Raw genomic sequence first — 17,156 nt, forward strand, 5'->3', positions numbered from 1 at the left:
GCCAATCATTAGCGGACCAGAGTTCTGCTGTGGCGACCCCTAACTGGGAAAAGCCAAAAGACACAACAAGGTAGTCTAAAAAAATGGTTCCAGTGATATGCCGTAAACTGAGATTTTTGTTTCAGATGTGTACTATCAGTTAACTGGTCAGTAGTTGAACCTCAATGAGGCCAGCAATCAAGTTGCAAGTATGCAAGCAAATGCTGATAATTTAATAACTGTGACAGTTAGAAATGAATGACTTTATAAAGCATTAAAGATGGCTGGGAAAACAAGGCAACACAATAAAATACTGTCCCACAGATTTTCTTCAGTTCATGATAGGTACATTAGTAGCTTCTTTCCAAAGAATCATAACAAGTCCCACAACAATGTACCAGTTGATTGGAACTGTGAGTAGACAGCAGAGTGATGTGACAGTCAGTTGTCATTTTCAAATCAGATAGATGATGGTGAACTTCTACCAGCTAGCAGAATACATGCCAGAAAGGATATAATTATTTGCAATGGAAGGGATGGAAAAGGCACAAGGTAGGCTAGATTTTTTTTTTAGAATAATCTCAAGGAATGGACAAAACTGATTTGCAATGACAAGGGAATGGTTACTTTTTCTAGGGGCCAGGTTTTGGTCAATTCCAGTCGGAACAGTCTAGTGGATTTGCTGAATGACTTTTCTAGGTGAAGAAAACAATGTTTCTAACCATAAGAAATTTAGTTTCCTTAAAGCATTGAAGGTTATTTGGAGTTTTGGTACTGTGACAAGTTTTCCATAGATAACTCTTATCTCTATAATGAAGTGATTCCAGGCAGCGAGCGACATATGACTGTCCTGCAGAGAAAAGCAGGAACAAGTAACTGAAAAGTGTGACTGCATGTTTAATGTTAAGAAAAGTAAGAGATAACCATTAAACTGTTGGCTTAACAGATTAGGACATAGTTATAATTCGGCTCTCAGAATAATTACTTGGTTTAAAGATTTCTCATCTACTTTTTATGGATGACTTAAAACTGCACAGTTCATCACGAGGAGTTGAAGCACAAGTACAAATGGTTAAAACTTTCTCAGATAGAATGTGGAAAAGTAACTTTTAAAACAGGAAAATGCAGCACCAAGAAAATATCAACTTGGGACAAGAATATCATATAAAGGAGCTTGACCAGGAGGGAGTAGCTAAATATGTGGGAATAGATGAAGGAACAACAATAAAACATGAACAAATACAAATAAAGCTCAAAAATACTTCAGAATACTAAAACCGATGTTGAAAACTGCACTGATGTCTAGAAATAAAGTCCAAGCCTTAAATCAATTTGCTATTCCTCTTGTAACTTACAGTTTTGTAGTAAATAATTGACCCCAAAAAGTAAAGGATCAATTGGGCATACAACAAGAAAAATTCTTCAGACTTATTAAATGATAAATAAAATCAGTGTACATCAGGATTATATATTCCTTGTTCTAAAGGAGGAATGAACCTCCTCAAAATTGATGGCATGTAGAGATCTGCACTCGTGGGACTGCATATTTATCAGCTGACCTCAACAAATCAAAACAAAGTGAAAGTTTTAAAACAGGAGGAGAAGTCTAAAATGACATCATTTCTTAGTTTAGCAGAAGTATTTTAATGTCAATTGGTTAGGGAAATCACACTATAAGTAAACAAAAATTAGACAACTGTGCCAAAAAAAAGAAAGAATTTAAAGAAAGGGATTAGATAAGGAGGAACAAAAAATTTGGACAAGCCATAAATATAGTGATAAGTAAAGAGATCTCCTGGAACAACGTCATATTGACCAGGACTGGAACAGGTATGGTTAAGGAGAGGTGAATTGAAACCAAAAATGAAAGGATAATGACGACAGTCCAGGAATGTGGACTACATACAAGTTGATTTGTAAAATCCATTGAAAATTTGTGAAAAACAGACAAATGCTGGATCTGTAAAAAAAACTGTAAATTGTCACACATGTTGCTGCTGGGTATGATGCACTCATGGCAGAAGGTCTATATGCTGAAAGGTACAATAATGTGGTGAGGCTGTTACACTGGGGATTGTGCAAACACTACAAAATAGAAGCAGCTGGGAAGCATTGCAAACATGAACTACAAAGCACTGCATAGAATGATGAAGTTTATACCACATGTGATCAACCATTATCAGCAGTTCAAAAAAGTACATGTGAGAAAACCAGATATAGTGGTCCATGGAAAAAAGACAATAGTAGCACTGATAACTGAAACTGCTACACCCAGTGAGTGTCCTACACACAGAGAGACACAAAGTCATAAAATGCCAGAATTAGCAAGCAGAAACAAGAGCAATGTGAAAGAAAGATACTCAGACAGTTCCAACAGAAGTAGGGGCAAAAGCTCTAATAATAAAGAATTTACAATCATAATGAGATATGCTACCAATATATGTAACCCCGTATGATTTGCAGAACGAGGCAATTCTGCATGCTGTGAAGTGTACTTAGCTAGCATTAAAGACTAAAACAATGCTAATTTGATGAACTTTGTACTCTGACTTAAGAATAGGGCCCAGTCTCTTCATGGCATTAGAAATGCAAAATATTTGGAGAAATTAAAAAGAGAGAAACCATATATTTGACTGACTCATCCAACAGCAAGTCTCATTTCTTTCTTTCTTTTTTTCAACGCTGACAAGAGTAACTAAAAAAAAAAACATAAAAAAGAAAAATAATTGTGCACTCATCCATGTGGTGGATTTCACTGCCCAAACACCCTTTTATATATATCAACTCCATACTAAAGGGAGGAAGTGTGATAGAAGAAAACACTGCCAAGCACCATGGTTTCATCAAAGCATGACAAAATAAAACATTACAAAATCAAAGAAGAAATGGTTAATGGGCAATGCCTCGGCAGAGTGTAGCTATGCCATTTTTTCTACAGTATCATAATATAAATATAACATACTATGTTAAGAAAACAATATATGGGAGTGAGTTGAAATTCTGACTGCTAGTTTTAATGAACATACATTACACCTCCTCGTGAATATAGCCCTGGCATGCTCCTCTAAGGTGCAGCAGTCTCTGTGTTCATTGTATTAATTCTGGTGAGGGGTCAAAGTTCCCTACAAGGGAGTCTGTGGACAGGTTGCTTCTCTGAGAAAACTGCCGATCTGAAAAACAGAGTAGACAGCTTTGCTGTTGATCAACTTACGTATTCCAGGATTTGGCATTTGTGGCACCAGTGTTGTATACTACACAGACTCCTGGTTTGTGCCCTCTGCTGAGATAGGCAGTATAGTATGTGGGATATGACATACAAGAAAGGCTAGATGGAATGCCATATGTAGGAAAACAGAGCAGTCAACATATGCCAGACATGCATTTACTGTTGATCTGGGATGCTGATGTAAGATTATGGTTATTCACATTGACAATTAAACAGATCCCTATAACTCAGCAGATATTTTTTTTCTTCCTCAGCCTTTTTTGCACATGCACGGGCAGATAGCGTGTTTCTATCTTTATTATGTGTATGTACTGGTAGATATGTATTTCTATTTCTGACTTCTGATTCTCCAAGCTGCATGTGCTTAATTCAGTCTTGGCAAAAATTCTAGCTTGAGCAGTTTTATTTGCCAACTTGGAGCTGTAGGCACATTCAGCTTGGTAACCTCTAGTTTATCCTATTTTGTCACTCCAGGGAGATTGTTGTATCACTTTATACCTCGCTGATCCAATCCTTTATTAAATATAATACAGCATTTTGTAGTGTTCTAAATACCGTGGTGGTGTAGCGGTTAGCGTTGTCACCTCACAGCAAGAGGTTCTCCCATTCGATTCTCAGCTGGAGCACCTTCTGTGTGGAGTCTGCATGTCCTCCCCACAGCCGAGTGAAGTTTAAAGACATGCAGGTAGGTGCATGTGTGAATGGGTGTGCCTTCTTTGAAGGATGGGCATCGGGCTGGCAACTCAGCACCTTAAAAATCCACTGCCAATCATTAGCGGACAGGAGTTCTGCTGTGGCGACCCCTAACCAAGAAAAGCCGAAAGACATTACTATTTTGTAGCCTTCTAACAATTAATGTGTAATAACTTGAAAAGGTGCCATAATGTCTTACTAATAAAAATAAATAAATAAAAATAATCAAAGGAAATTTGAACTGCTCAGAAAGGCTTAAGAAACTGTCAAGATATTCCATTTCTTATGCTTTGTTTAGAGCTAAACTCTGCATGGTCTAGAGTGCAATGTTTGATCCAGTCATGGTCTATACCCTGAATAGACTGCTGGAAGAACTAACACCAAATGGGGGAATCTTATATTAAAAACAAATGTCAATAACAAAAACTATGACAAATACATTACACAACACATTACAATATTACGGAATAAACTTCCCCTTATTATAAGGAGAAATAACACTCTTCAAAAATAATCTTCTAACTATCCATTTTAAGATAACCTGCTTTATCTTTCAAAGGTTATGGGACACAATCAGCCATGGGTGTAAGGCATTAAAACCTTTTCTGGACAAGCCACTGGTTTATCAAAGAATGAACACACTCAGTTCCTCATACACTATATGTATACCTATGTCTAATTTGATGAACTCCAATTTATCTGTCTTTGAGAGTTGGAAATTAACCGGAGCACAAAAAGAAAACCTGTATGGTGTTGGGAGGATATGCAGAGACTGTGCATAGCAAGCAGCAGAGCTAAGAACTGAAAATGCAGAACTGCGTGTGTGTGTGTGTGTGTGTGTGTGTGTGTGTGTGTGTGTGTGTGTGTGTGTGTGTGTGTGTGTGTATGTGTGTGTGTATGTGTGTGTGTCTGTAGATACATATATGAATGTATATGTATATGAATATTTATATATATATATATATATATATATATATATATGTATGAAGGTCTCTCTCTCGCTATATATATATATATATATATATATATATATATATATATACATACATACCTGTGTGTGTATATATCATATGGTCTTAATTATAACAATTGAAATTTCTTAATATTGACCTTTGTTTTATCGACAGATGTATGAGACTCACAATTCCATGAGTTGGAGAACATGCACTTTCTCCATGGACTCTCTGATCTCAGATATGAAATAAATAAATAATTTACAGGGTGGCTAATGGGTGCAGGGGCGATCCCCCTCCCACAGAAAACATTTTTTAGTTTGCTTGCTCCAAGTTTAATGCTCAGAACATGCCCATAGACATTTTGCTACAGTCAATCCAGTTCACTAGAACCGTATACATATATATGTATATATATCTATATATATATATATATATATATATATATATATATATATATATAAATATATATATTTATACATATATATATATATATATATATATATACATACACATATATATAGATATATATATATATATATATATATATATATATATACATACACATATATATATATATATATATATATATATATATATTAAAGATGCTAAGTTATTATACCAGACCTGTGAAGAAATGGCACACTTTGCTTTAGTGTTTCAGCAGAAATTCTGTACACTTCCACAAAGTCCACACTACAGCCCATGCAGTAAATGGAGGAGGTACAGTGACACATGAAGCTCTTCACATCTCTTCTGCCAAGCCACTGAAGAAGAGGTACACGTGCAAAGTATATTCATTTAGCAGCATAATACATACATCTGAAGACTGTGCCAGTTGCAGAACTGCATCTTTTTTTTCGTATCTGTCATTTCCAGAATATTTTCCTTCATTAACACTACACTGTGCTTAGACGTTTAAGCTGTATAATGTTGCTGGTTAAAGCACCAAACTGCAAGCAAGCTATATCCTGTAGTCCTCCTTTTGATTTGTTCCATACCCACCTGCACAGTCTGATAGGCTGAGCAAGTCACATAACTCCTTTTTCACTCCTGTAGAAATTCATTTCATAGTTTGTGAAGAATAAAAACTCCCTTATTTTCCGTTTGAATGACTACTGATATCTTAAAACATTTGTCATTTGTAAATCTTGGACTTCTGTTCTAGATCAATGTACCCTTGTTATCCGGAACATGACAAAGACAAACCAACCATAAGTAATGGCCTTGTACCACCATGACTGATGTTTACAACAGCTTGATCTTTTCAGACCTAGCTAGGTGAGGATAGACTTTACTGCTCTGTCTTTACTGTTTTCAGTTGCAAATTGTAAACGTGCAAAAGTAATCCCCAAAAAGTGACCATATTATTGTACTTCGTTTGCTTTTTTGTACATAATATATAAGAATAATAAGTAAATTATAACTACCAAACTGAGTGCACTTTGATGACAAGCTAAATTATGCGTATAGGTATATATCTGTCTTATTTTCCTAGCTATAAAGTTACTTTATTTTAATTCAGTGGAATTTTGTAAGGTTCTTTAAGCTGAAAACCTGCCCCAGTACTGAATGTCACAGGCTTCATGAGAAATTTAGCTTTTCTTTGTAGTGTCATAGCTACAAATAAGACAGTATTACATGCCATTTCAAAAACATGCTGCTAATTATCCTTAATTTGTTAACCATAAATTGATTCAGCTGTTACTGTGAAATAAAGCCAAGGCTTAAAGCATCACTGACACACTCACCTGCACCACCCCTGGTTAAACTGCTACTAATATAGCTATATGAATTTGCACTATAACTCTCTGCTGCACAAAACGGAATGCACTATTATCACAACTATCCCCTCCTCTACCATCTCATCTCCTTTAGCTTTCTTGTGATTTCTCCCCTCCTTCCTTTCTTTGGGCTGCTCTTTATCTTCCTATGTCCTAAATTTTGAACAAGTCTTTATATTAAGAAATATTCTTATGTAAAACCTGAAAATCTGTGCATACTGATAATATTGCACTGCATAGACCTCCCTGTATTAAAAAATATATATATTGTTATATAACTTATGTAGCTGTTTTTTTAATGGAAACTCTTTGCAGATCGTATAACTGATGTCAAGGATATCTGAATAATGGAGCTGTTGTACAAGAATGAAACTGACTATAAATGATGAAGCAGTGCAAATGGTGTCTATAATATCTGTATAATGGACCTTTTCTCTCTGGGCCTCCACTGAAAAAGGACACAGCTGAATCAGACGTTCCTGGTAAACAAATGCCAGTTAATAATTAAACATGAGTCAAAGAGACAAATAACTAATGTTACAAGGAATAAACATACAGGATGCTACTGCCCTACAGCTCGTACATGGTGACTCATTTCACTGCAAAGTGGAAGGTGTGCAAGTAGTAGAACTGTCACTTGTCTTCTGTATTCAGATAAGAAGATGAGGCTTGGCTGTTCGTTTAAGTTGTTTATTACACACAAACACATCAGGATGGACAAATTATGCAGCCATGTATAAACAATAACTATCATGTCCAGGTTGCTGTGTATCTAGAATTGGGTCTTGAGATATGACCTGACCTAGTAATATAATAATTAGAACTGGGTTTAGAAACAAGGACAGTCACTGAGGAATGTTCTGCTTCAGGATTTTCAGGGATACTTTCAGGAACAGGAACAGATAATGAAATCCTCTCTGGAACAGGAACACTGGACAAACCACTCTGAGAATTAGTCTCAACATTACAGACAAGATGCTGTAACACTGGTTCAGACACTGGTAATAAATGTTTCCAATTCCACCTAAATGCCATCCCTTGTGATTCAACGATGTACGATCTCAGTTCCTCTCACAAATGTTTCACAAGTCCAGTCCGATCAAATCCTTTTGTTGTCTGCATCCTCACTCTCTGTCCTTCTTTCAATAAATTCAGAGGTTTGCTGGTTTTGTCATGGTAGAACTTTTTGGACATACGCTTTTTTAGAAGTTGAGCTTTTACTGCTTTGTTGTTTTTAGCACATGGAACCAACACATTCTTACTGATTGGTAGTGTGGTTCTGGTTTGTCTCAACATAAGTCTCTAAACAGATGAACCAAGTAAATTATCACGAGGCATGTTTCTGAGATTAAGAAAATTTAGAAAAACATCAGTACTGTCTCATCTGGATTTCTTCAACGGCTGTTTCGCACTTTGAACTACACTTTCAAAAAAGCCATTAAATTGTGAGTAATCAAGACTACTAGTAACATGAAAAAATACAAACATTTCAGCAAATCTTTTGAACTGCTGAATTGTAAACTGTGCACCATCATCAGAAATGACTTTGTGCGGACTACCATGGACAGAAAAATGTCTCTTTCAACTTTGTAATGACAGTACTGGAAGTTAGGAAGTAGGTCAATCTTGAGTTGAATAAGAGTCTACTAACACCTAGTAATGTTGACCATTTCACTCAAAAATATGGCAGCTACTGTCAACGAAGGTAGCTCAGGAATCTGGTTTAGATGAAGTGGTTCTTTTTGTTGATGCGGTTTAGTACCATTACAAACAGAACAATGTCCTTTGACATAGAAGGCCAAAATACTAGTCCTCTCACCCTTCTTTTGGCAGAACCAGTTTCTGGGTGGCCACAATGCAAGATTTCAATATACTCTTGCTGCAAGGATGTTGGAACTACCACTTTTGGACCCTTCATGATGATACCACCTTCCATCAAGATCTCGTCCCTGTAAGGAAAATACTACTGGTAAACAAGATTGCTTTGATGGCCATCTTTGACTGATAAAATGGTTGAGCTTCTGAAGTATTGACTCTGAATCTATGTGAGTTCTAAGCTCATCAAGATATGTGGAAGAAACAGTTTTCATTTCCATGATTTTAAAATCAGGTTTCTCATTTTCCTGCTGTTCGGTGTTTTTTTTTTTGGATGATCAGGACAAAGTATCAGCAAGATAAAGAAGTTTGCCTCTTCTATAGACCATTTTGAAAGTGTACTTTTGCAATTTTAACATCATGCATTGCAATCTCGCAGGCACTGTGTGCATTGGCTTTTTCAAAATAGTGACCAAAGATTGGTGGTCAGTCTCTGTTTGAATAGGTAGGCCATAAATAAAATCATGGAATATCAAACATGCAAACACAATTGCCAAAAGCTCTGTTTCTGTTTGGGCATACTGCATCTCTGTTTGGGTTAGAGTTCTCGATACATTGGCTACTGGTCTACCCTCTTGAAGAATGACTGCAACAAGACCAAACTTATCTTAACGTGGGTGGACTGGCAATTTTCTGTTTCAGGACATCAAATGCTCTTTGATGTTGTTCCAACTAGGACCAGATTACATCTTTGCATGTCAGTTGTCTTAACGGTGCTGAAAGTTCACTTAGATCTGAAATGAACTTGCCCAAATAGTTGACCATGCCAAGAAAATGCTGTAAGGAGGTGACATTGTCTGGAGCTGGCATCTCAAGAATTGCTGTTTGCTTGGACAGATCTGGTCGTAAGCCTGAACTAGTAAACAAATGACCCACATAAGTAACTTCTTGTAGCATGAATTTACATTTCTGCGGATTCAGCTTAAGATTCACTTCATGAGCACATTCCAGAACTTTCGTAACATTTCTATCATGCTCGAGTTCACCATTGCCTCCTACTAGAATATCATCTACTATAATAGCACATGCATAGCCAGAAACAATTTGTTCCGTCGCATGTTGAAAGACTTCACTGGCAGAATTTATCCCAAATGGCATTCTCAAAAATCTGTATCTTCCAAACGGTGTATTGAAAGTAGTTAGCAATGAAGATTTTTGATCAAACAAATTTGCCAAAATGAACTTTTTGCATCTAAGACAGAAAAAACTGTGGCATTTGGCATAACAGCAGCAACTTCTTTGATTGTTCATGTTTGATGATGAGGTCGTTTTAGTGCTTTTTTCAAATCTCTTGGATCAATACATATTCGAATGTCATCTGAGCTTTTTTTATGAGCTACTACCATGGAGGATACCCATTCAGTTAGTTCCTCTACTGGACAAATTACTCCTAAATGCACCATTCTGTGTAGTTCAGCTTTCACTCTGTTCTGCATAGCTACTGGAACTTTCCGTGCTGATCTGACAACTGGGTTGACTTGTGGTCTGACTTCATGGAGTACACAACTGGGAGTTTGCCTAGTTTGTCTTTGAACATATCAGCATAATCAGAAAAAAAATTCTGTGTGAAACCTGCGCTGTTATTACTCATGCTCACATTGTGGACTTCTTTATTAAATGAAAGCAGTCCCATTTTCAAACTGTCCTTGAGTCCTAATAATAACTGTATATGTCTCTTGACTATGTAAAACTGCAAGTCATAGCTGCTCTCTGCAGAATAACATGAAAGCAGTACTAAGTCTTCAGTATGAATTTCTTCACCGCTATAAGCAACATGCTTCACACACTTCACTAAATCAAGTTGTTCTCCATCTTTTACTCTAGCAAATGTTTCTGCTGACATAACATTGCACTTTGAACCAGTATCTACTTTGAGCTCTATAGGTCTTCCATTAATCAGAACAGTACAAATACTTCGTTCTTTGCCCACAAATCTACTACATTGACCTTTTCATCAAGCACAGACACACCATCAACATAAAAAGGAGCATTACAGCTTTCTAGTTGATCAACATGTTTCTTTGAATACTCTCTTTTTATAAAAGTATGTTCCCCATTTGATTAACGGAGCTTTTTGAAATTATTCCATTTTTTACATTTGCAATACTGCTGACCAAAAGCTAAGCACTTTTCTCATTTGGGCTCATGGCTACCTCCACAATTATGACAGCTGACTATGAGGTTTGCCTCACGTTTTGCTGTGTCACCCCTTTGCTTTGCTGCATGTGCTCTGGGTCTTACTAAAGCTTCTCTGGATTTTGTTCTAGCGAGCATGCCCTTAGGCCTGTATCTCTTAGCCTCGTGCTGCATACCATCAACATTAGCATTGGAAGACACTGCAAGCATGCTTTTCTCATTTGTAACCATATTCATGTGTTTTTTCTGTGATCTAATATATTTTACAAATCTCTATGGCTTTGCTTAAAGTTAAATTACTGTCTCAAAGCAAAATCTTTCTCACTACATCATCTTTAATACCACACACAAGCCAGTCTTTTATCAACTCATTTCTTAGATCACCAAATCTACACGTTTTTGCCTCATTAATCAAGTCGGTTACATATGCTGCAAAAGTTTCACCAGGGTTTTGATCTCTTGTGTAAAATATGTGTCTTTCCATTGTAACATTCATTTGGGGGGGGGTTGCATATTTTTTTAAATTTACTTTTTAAGCACTCAAGGTCTTCCCTTGTTTCAGCTTGTACCGCAATATCGTGGTTTCCCCCTCCCCTCCAAACACAGCGGTTACACACACAAATGAATGCTCTCTTTCAATGGCTTCAGAACCACCTACATTAAGCAGAATACATGCATTTGCTTGTATACCTTTTGTCAGAAAAAGCAGCTTGTATGAAAATATCGTACTCTTCCTCAGACACTCTCCACATTTCTGCAACATTATTATCAAACACAAGTGGACCAGGTTTACGAAATCCTTCTGCCATACCAAAAGTTTTAAACACACACCAGGTACTTGTAATAATAGTCAGCTGCACAATAATCTTTTTGAAATGATTGTACTTTGTGAAATAACTGTATTGTAATACTGCACACACTTGTCAGCACTTTGCACACTTCAGATACTTTCAATAGCTTTAGTTAATATGAAAAAGAAACACATAGTGAAAAAATATGGTCATTTTCCCCTCTTTTATACATTTTATGCAATTTGGAAGTTATTTTGAGCATTTTCTTAAGTATTTTGAATATTTTTATCAATATAAACAAACAACAACAAGACGCCAGCCCTACAGGTCATTAATGAGAATGCAAGTGGAGGAGATTTAGTGAATGTTACTGAGACAGCTGAGATGAACTGGGTGGGTAACTTATAGGCTGAAAATCTAACAACAATCTACTTATCAAATCACCCCTAAAGGGTTATAGTTTATTACAATGATTTTCATTCACTGGTGAAGTGTTTAAATAGAGAATTGTTTGGATGGGAGGTTTGATCTGATGAAGGATACTGAGTATTAAACTTTTAATTTTATGACAGCCATGGTGGTTGCACTGGTTGTTGCATTTGTTGGATATTTTTATCAATAGGTTGCAGTTTCAAACATTTCATTTAATTAGAAATTCATCCTGAGTGTTTTGAGTGCTTTGTTTTGAATTTGTTGTGTAAAAAGTCATTTAAGCGAGTTTTAGTACCTGGAAATTCGTTTCTGATCTGTTTGAAAGTTGTTTGAGCTTCAGATGATCCACTCGTATATTCCTCCATTAATGACTGTGCGCCTCATGGTTTTGACACCATGTCACTTTGTCACTTGTCTTGTGTATTCAGGTAAGACAATGAGATTTGGGTGTTTGTTTAAGTTTTTTATTACACACACACATCAGGATGGATGATAGGACATAAAACCTAAACAAACTGACTGATGGCTACACACATGCATGCTTTCACTCTGGCTGCGCATTCAAAATGGCAGTCTTGCTTGACAGGCTCAGTAGTTATATGCACATGCCGATAGACTGGAATGACTCTTAAAGGTACAACACACACTCTGATCTACAAGATCCTGTTGGAATTTCAAAACTGGAGGCTGAAATAACCCTGGGCTCTATGCACATACTGAGTCATCATACTGAACCGCCCTGCTATGTTTTATACAGACATACATTTATAAATGGTGCTGTAATAATTTCAATGAATGAAGAGTAAAGTAGATACCTTGTTCATGGTGCTCTCAAACCAGTCTTTATCCTGTTGATTGGTAAATCTGTCTGCAATGACCCTTGAACACTCATGTTGGAAGAGTGACACTATTACATCAGTATTTTGGCAGACTTCTGAGGTAACGGTTAAAATTCCCTGCCAGATACGGCTAAGATCCCGCAGATTAAAGATGTAGTGGAATTTAGCAGGAGTTGGCAACATCTGCAAATTTACAAAACATAAAGTAAATTATATTAGTACTGGTACAATAACAAGTAACAATAAGCATTGCACGAGTTACACAGCATATACATTTAAAAATACTGACATATTTCTACTTTAGTCAGCAGATTTCTATAGAACAACTGGATACAACAACTTAATAACTACTGTTTAATACTTCTGTAATTCTCTAATTAACCAGAAAATAGTTCTGTTCCTGACTCACAACTTATAGCTTTAAGGTTCCAATACAGAATAAACTGAGATGAAAATAAAATTGCATTGATTAGACATAAAGAAAGCACACACACACTCACACACACACACACACACACACACACACACACACACACACACACACACACACACACACACACAAACACACCAGCTACAAAACCTAAATAACTAACCCAACACACATTCTCATACATATACACAACCAAACATAACACTAACATACACAGACAGCACAAACCAGAGGTGCAATTGCTTTACATGGGGGTTCTGCTCTCCACAGCTGCTGACATGGGGGTACTACCCTTTCAGTGGCGCAGTGGTGCAGTGGTTAACATTGTCACCTCACAGCAAGATGTTCTCCGGTTTGATTCTCGGCTGGGGTTTCTTCTGTATGGAGTTTGCATGTTCTCCCTGTGTTCACGTGGATTTCCTCTGGGTATTCCGGTTTCCTCCCACATTCCAAAGACATGCATCTGGAGCATTTCTCCCCGGGCCTCCGCTGAAAAAAGGCTCTGTGGAACCTAGTCGGACTTTCCCAGTCAACAAATGTTAAATAAAAAAAAAATAAAAAATATGTATTCTAGCTACATGATCACACAACTGCAACCAAAGTGTGTATCTGACATCACAAAAGTGCTATAGTCAGCAAAACCCATGTCAACTCAAATGCCACTCAGTGCACTGTGCTTTCAGTAATAATCCACAGTCATGCCGGCCATTGTTAAACTGTGTAGTTGACAAATGGAATGTACACAGATAAACTAGTTTGTTTGATGTGATCCTTACTGAAACAGATTGTAAAGGGCATAAACAAAAATCTCTAACTATGTAAACTGAAAATGTTCTCTAGCTGCCTAAAATGTGGTGGAGTCCTCAGCCATCCCCAGCATACCGCAGGAACACACAGACAGACTCAGATATACTTAAATTTGAATATATGGAGTTATATGTATTATAGTTTGCCCGACTATGAAGTGTAATCTCTGCCTATCTAATATCATCTGGCACACCATCTTACCTCAAACACTTAATACTTATAAAAGTTGATCATCACATACATAGGAATATGCATTTATGCACTCTCTCCCAAAAAATATATTACTGTTGCTACAGTAAAGAAATAAATGACATTCAGGTATAATGCTTCCAAAAAGATAGCTAAGGCATGGTAGAAGCAAAAGTAGAAATTGTAAGTAATAAAATAAAAATGATTATTTTGGGGGGGTTTGTGCACCATATAAATGAAACAAAAATGTATTGTTTTAAAAACCATGCATAATGTGAACATTTAATGAAACTAAATGCACCCATGCATACACATATATACATACGTACACATACATGCATACATACATGAAATTCATTTTACACATTTTACATAGATACCATATTCTACTATTTCTAAAGACAAAATGTAATCAGTATTATGTTTCTTTCTTAAATTTGATTTTTGAATTTTCTATGAGCCGATCATTATTTTTCTAACATATGTATAAACAATCAGTACAGAGATACAGAAGTTATACAGATGATTAAATGAAGTAAATTAATAAGTAAATTATAAAACAGGTATCAGAGCAAAACACAGCTGGTAAGTTTTAAAACACATCCAAAGGCAGCAATTCCATCCAGTGCAAGTCTTTTATTGAAACAAACAGATAAATCCAGTAAGCGCTTTCACACAGCAGGGCTTCATCAGACCATAATGCATCACTGATAACAACTCCTTATATAGCAAAAAAGGCACCAGAAACTTGAATTCAAACATTTCCTTAAAGTGGCAAGATCATAATCTTATCAAACATTAATTGCATCACCATAAAAATAAAAATAAAAACTATAAAAAATATATATAAAGAAATACATGTAAGGATATATGTAAAAAAGATATCATATTTTAATATACAAATACATAAATACTGATGGGAACATATGCTCAAACTAACAAATACTCTCATTACATAAGGACACAAATTTCATGTGCCTATTATACACAATATATAATGATCTTCACCAATTGGTGAACAATTGTTTCTATCTAAGCCTTCTAGACTTCAAAAACGGTTTCAGGGGTACCGTATCATTAAGACCTGGATAAAAGTCTGCCCTAAACCGAATTATCCATTTAGCCTCCTGTGTTTCAGTACGGTACCTAGTGTCACCACCTCTAGGACCTGTAAATAACATCTCTATGACTCTGAAGGTGAACATATGTGTGTCACCTCTCTCCAATACATGTTTAGATAGTGCATTGACTGTGGACTTAACTTTAATTTTATATATGTGTTCACGTATCCTGTCCCTGAGTTTTCTATCTGTCTTGCCTACATAAAATCCATCACATGCTACACAAGTAGCAAGATAAACTACATGCTCAGACTGGCAAGTTGCAGAGACATGGAACTCATAACTCATGCCATTCAAGGGGTGCACAAAATTACCACTGGAATTTATAAAGTGGTAAAAATTGCAACTAGTACAAGGAACTGTACCAAAGGTATCATAACCATTCGCCTTCCTACCTTTCTTAGGATACCACAACAACTTTTTCAGGTTGGACCTGCTCTTATACACAAAACTTGGTCTGTGAAGGATGTGCAGAGCGTTTGCTGTTTGTGAGTTTTTGTCTTGGTTTGAAGTTAAATAAGTATATTATGGTTTGGAAGACAGAGTTCTTTATTATTCAACTGCTGAGTCCTACACTAAGGAACTGTACAGGCACATCCACTCATGCATGAATCATGCCATCCCATATAGAACTAAGATGCTCTCCTCCAAAAAAAGGAAGCCAATCTGGTGGTATCCTGCCATAAACAAACTTTACAACAAAAGGAAGAAACTGTTGCAGAAAAGAGGAAAATCCCAGGATGCAAAAAACTCCCTTACCAGCCTCAGTAAGAAGCTGAGATCCCTCATAAAACCCTCCAAAGCTAGTTATGAAAATAAAATTGCCAAAGATTCCAAAGACAACCACAAGGCATTCTATAACTATGTCAATAATCTACATGGCAATGCTCAGATCTGCTCTGAGCTACAACAGAATGGCATTAAATATACTGATCCCAAGGATATTGCCAATATCCTGGCAGATCGATTCAGTGCCAACTTCACCCCCCTCTCTCCCCCTAAATGGCCCATCTCAATACCGGAAGATTGCCAAATTCCAGTAATAACGGCCACACAGGTAAAAACGCACTCTCCAAAGCTAAGAATACAGCATCCATGGGACCAGATGACATCCCAGGCTGTGTACTACATGAACTACAAAATTATCTGGCACCTCAACTAAGTGTTATGTTTAATCATACCCTCACTTCAGGCTTCATGCCCACTGAGTGGCACACAAGTACAGTTATCCCACTGCACAAGGGGGGAATCCACCTTGGATCCCAGGAACTACCGCCCCATCAGTCTGACGAGCCTGATCTGCAAGGCCATGGAATGTATTATCATGGAACTTATAAACAAAGACATTGGCAACCTTAAAACACTGGACCCCACCCAGTTTGGGTTTGTGAAGGCCGATCTTGTCTCCAGAACCTGATTGACTTCTTCGAATCAGTCTCCAGAGCCGTGGACAAGGGTAAGGCAGTCACACAGCCTATATGGACTTCGTCAAGGCCTTTGACACCATCCCCCACTCTGGAATCATAGATAAACTTACTAAGCTGGGCATTGATCCCTACGTCACTCGATGAGTTGCCAACGGGCTTACTGACAGAACCCACACTGTAAAAGTAGCTGACTCCAAATCCAGCTCCAGACAAGTGACAAGTGGAGTACCTCAGGGTTCAGTCCTGGGACCTCTCTTGTTTGGCATCTACTTCTCTGAATTACAGGCCAACACTAAGGGACTCTGGCTAACAAAGTTTGCAGATGACTGCAAACTGGGAGCCATTATTGAATCCCCAAATGATGTTGATACCCTACAAAAGGGCTTTACAGAAACAGATGCTTGGTGCCAGAGCCATGGGCTTAAGCTCAATGCCAAGAAATGTATAGTTATCCACTTTGGGAAAAAACATGTA

The 17,156-nt window shown here is 37.0% G+C and overlaps 1 protein-coding gene across 1 annotated transcript in view; it reads right to left on the bottom strand.

The window, feature by feature from the left end:
- The window catches only part of LOC122796791 (dynein axonemal heavy chain 5-like), a 2,204,633-nt gene that overhangs the window by 752,298 nt on the left and 1,435,179 nt on the right, over positions 1 to 17,156 (bottom strand). Inside the window, exon 53 of the mRNA XM_044065521.1 lies at positions 12,685 to 12,891. Coding sequence (XP_043921456.1) covers positions 12,685 to 12,891 — 207 coding nt within the window. The remainder of the gene's footprint in view (positions 1 to 12,684; positions 12,892 to 17,156) is intronic.

Source organism: Protopterus annectens, chromosome 3.part0 (assembly GCF_019279795.1).
Source record: "Protopterus annectens isolate FY-2018-M chromosome 3.part0, PAN1.0, whole genome shotgun sequence".
Classification (NCBI taxonomy): domain Eukaryota; kingdom Metazoa; phylum Chordata; order Ceratodontiformes; family Protopteridae; genus Protopterus; species Protopterus annectens.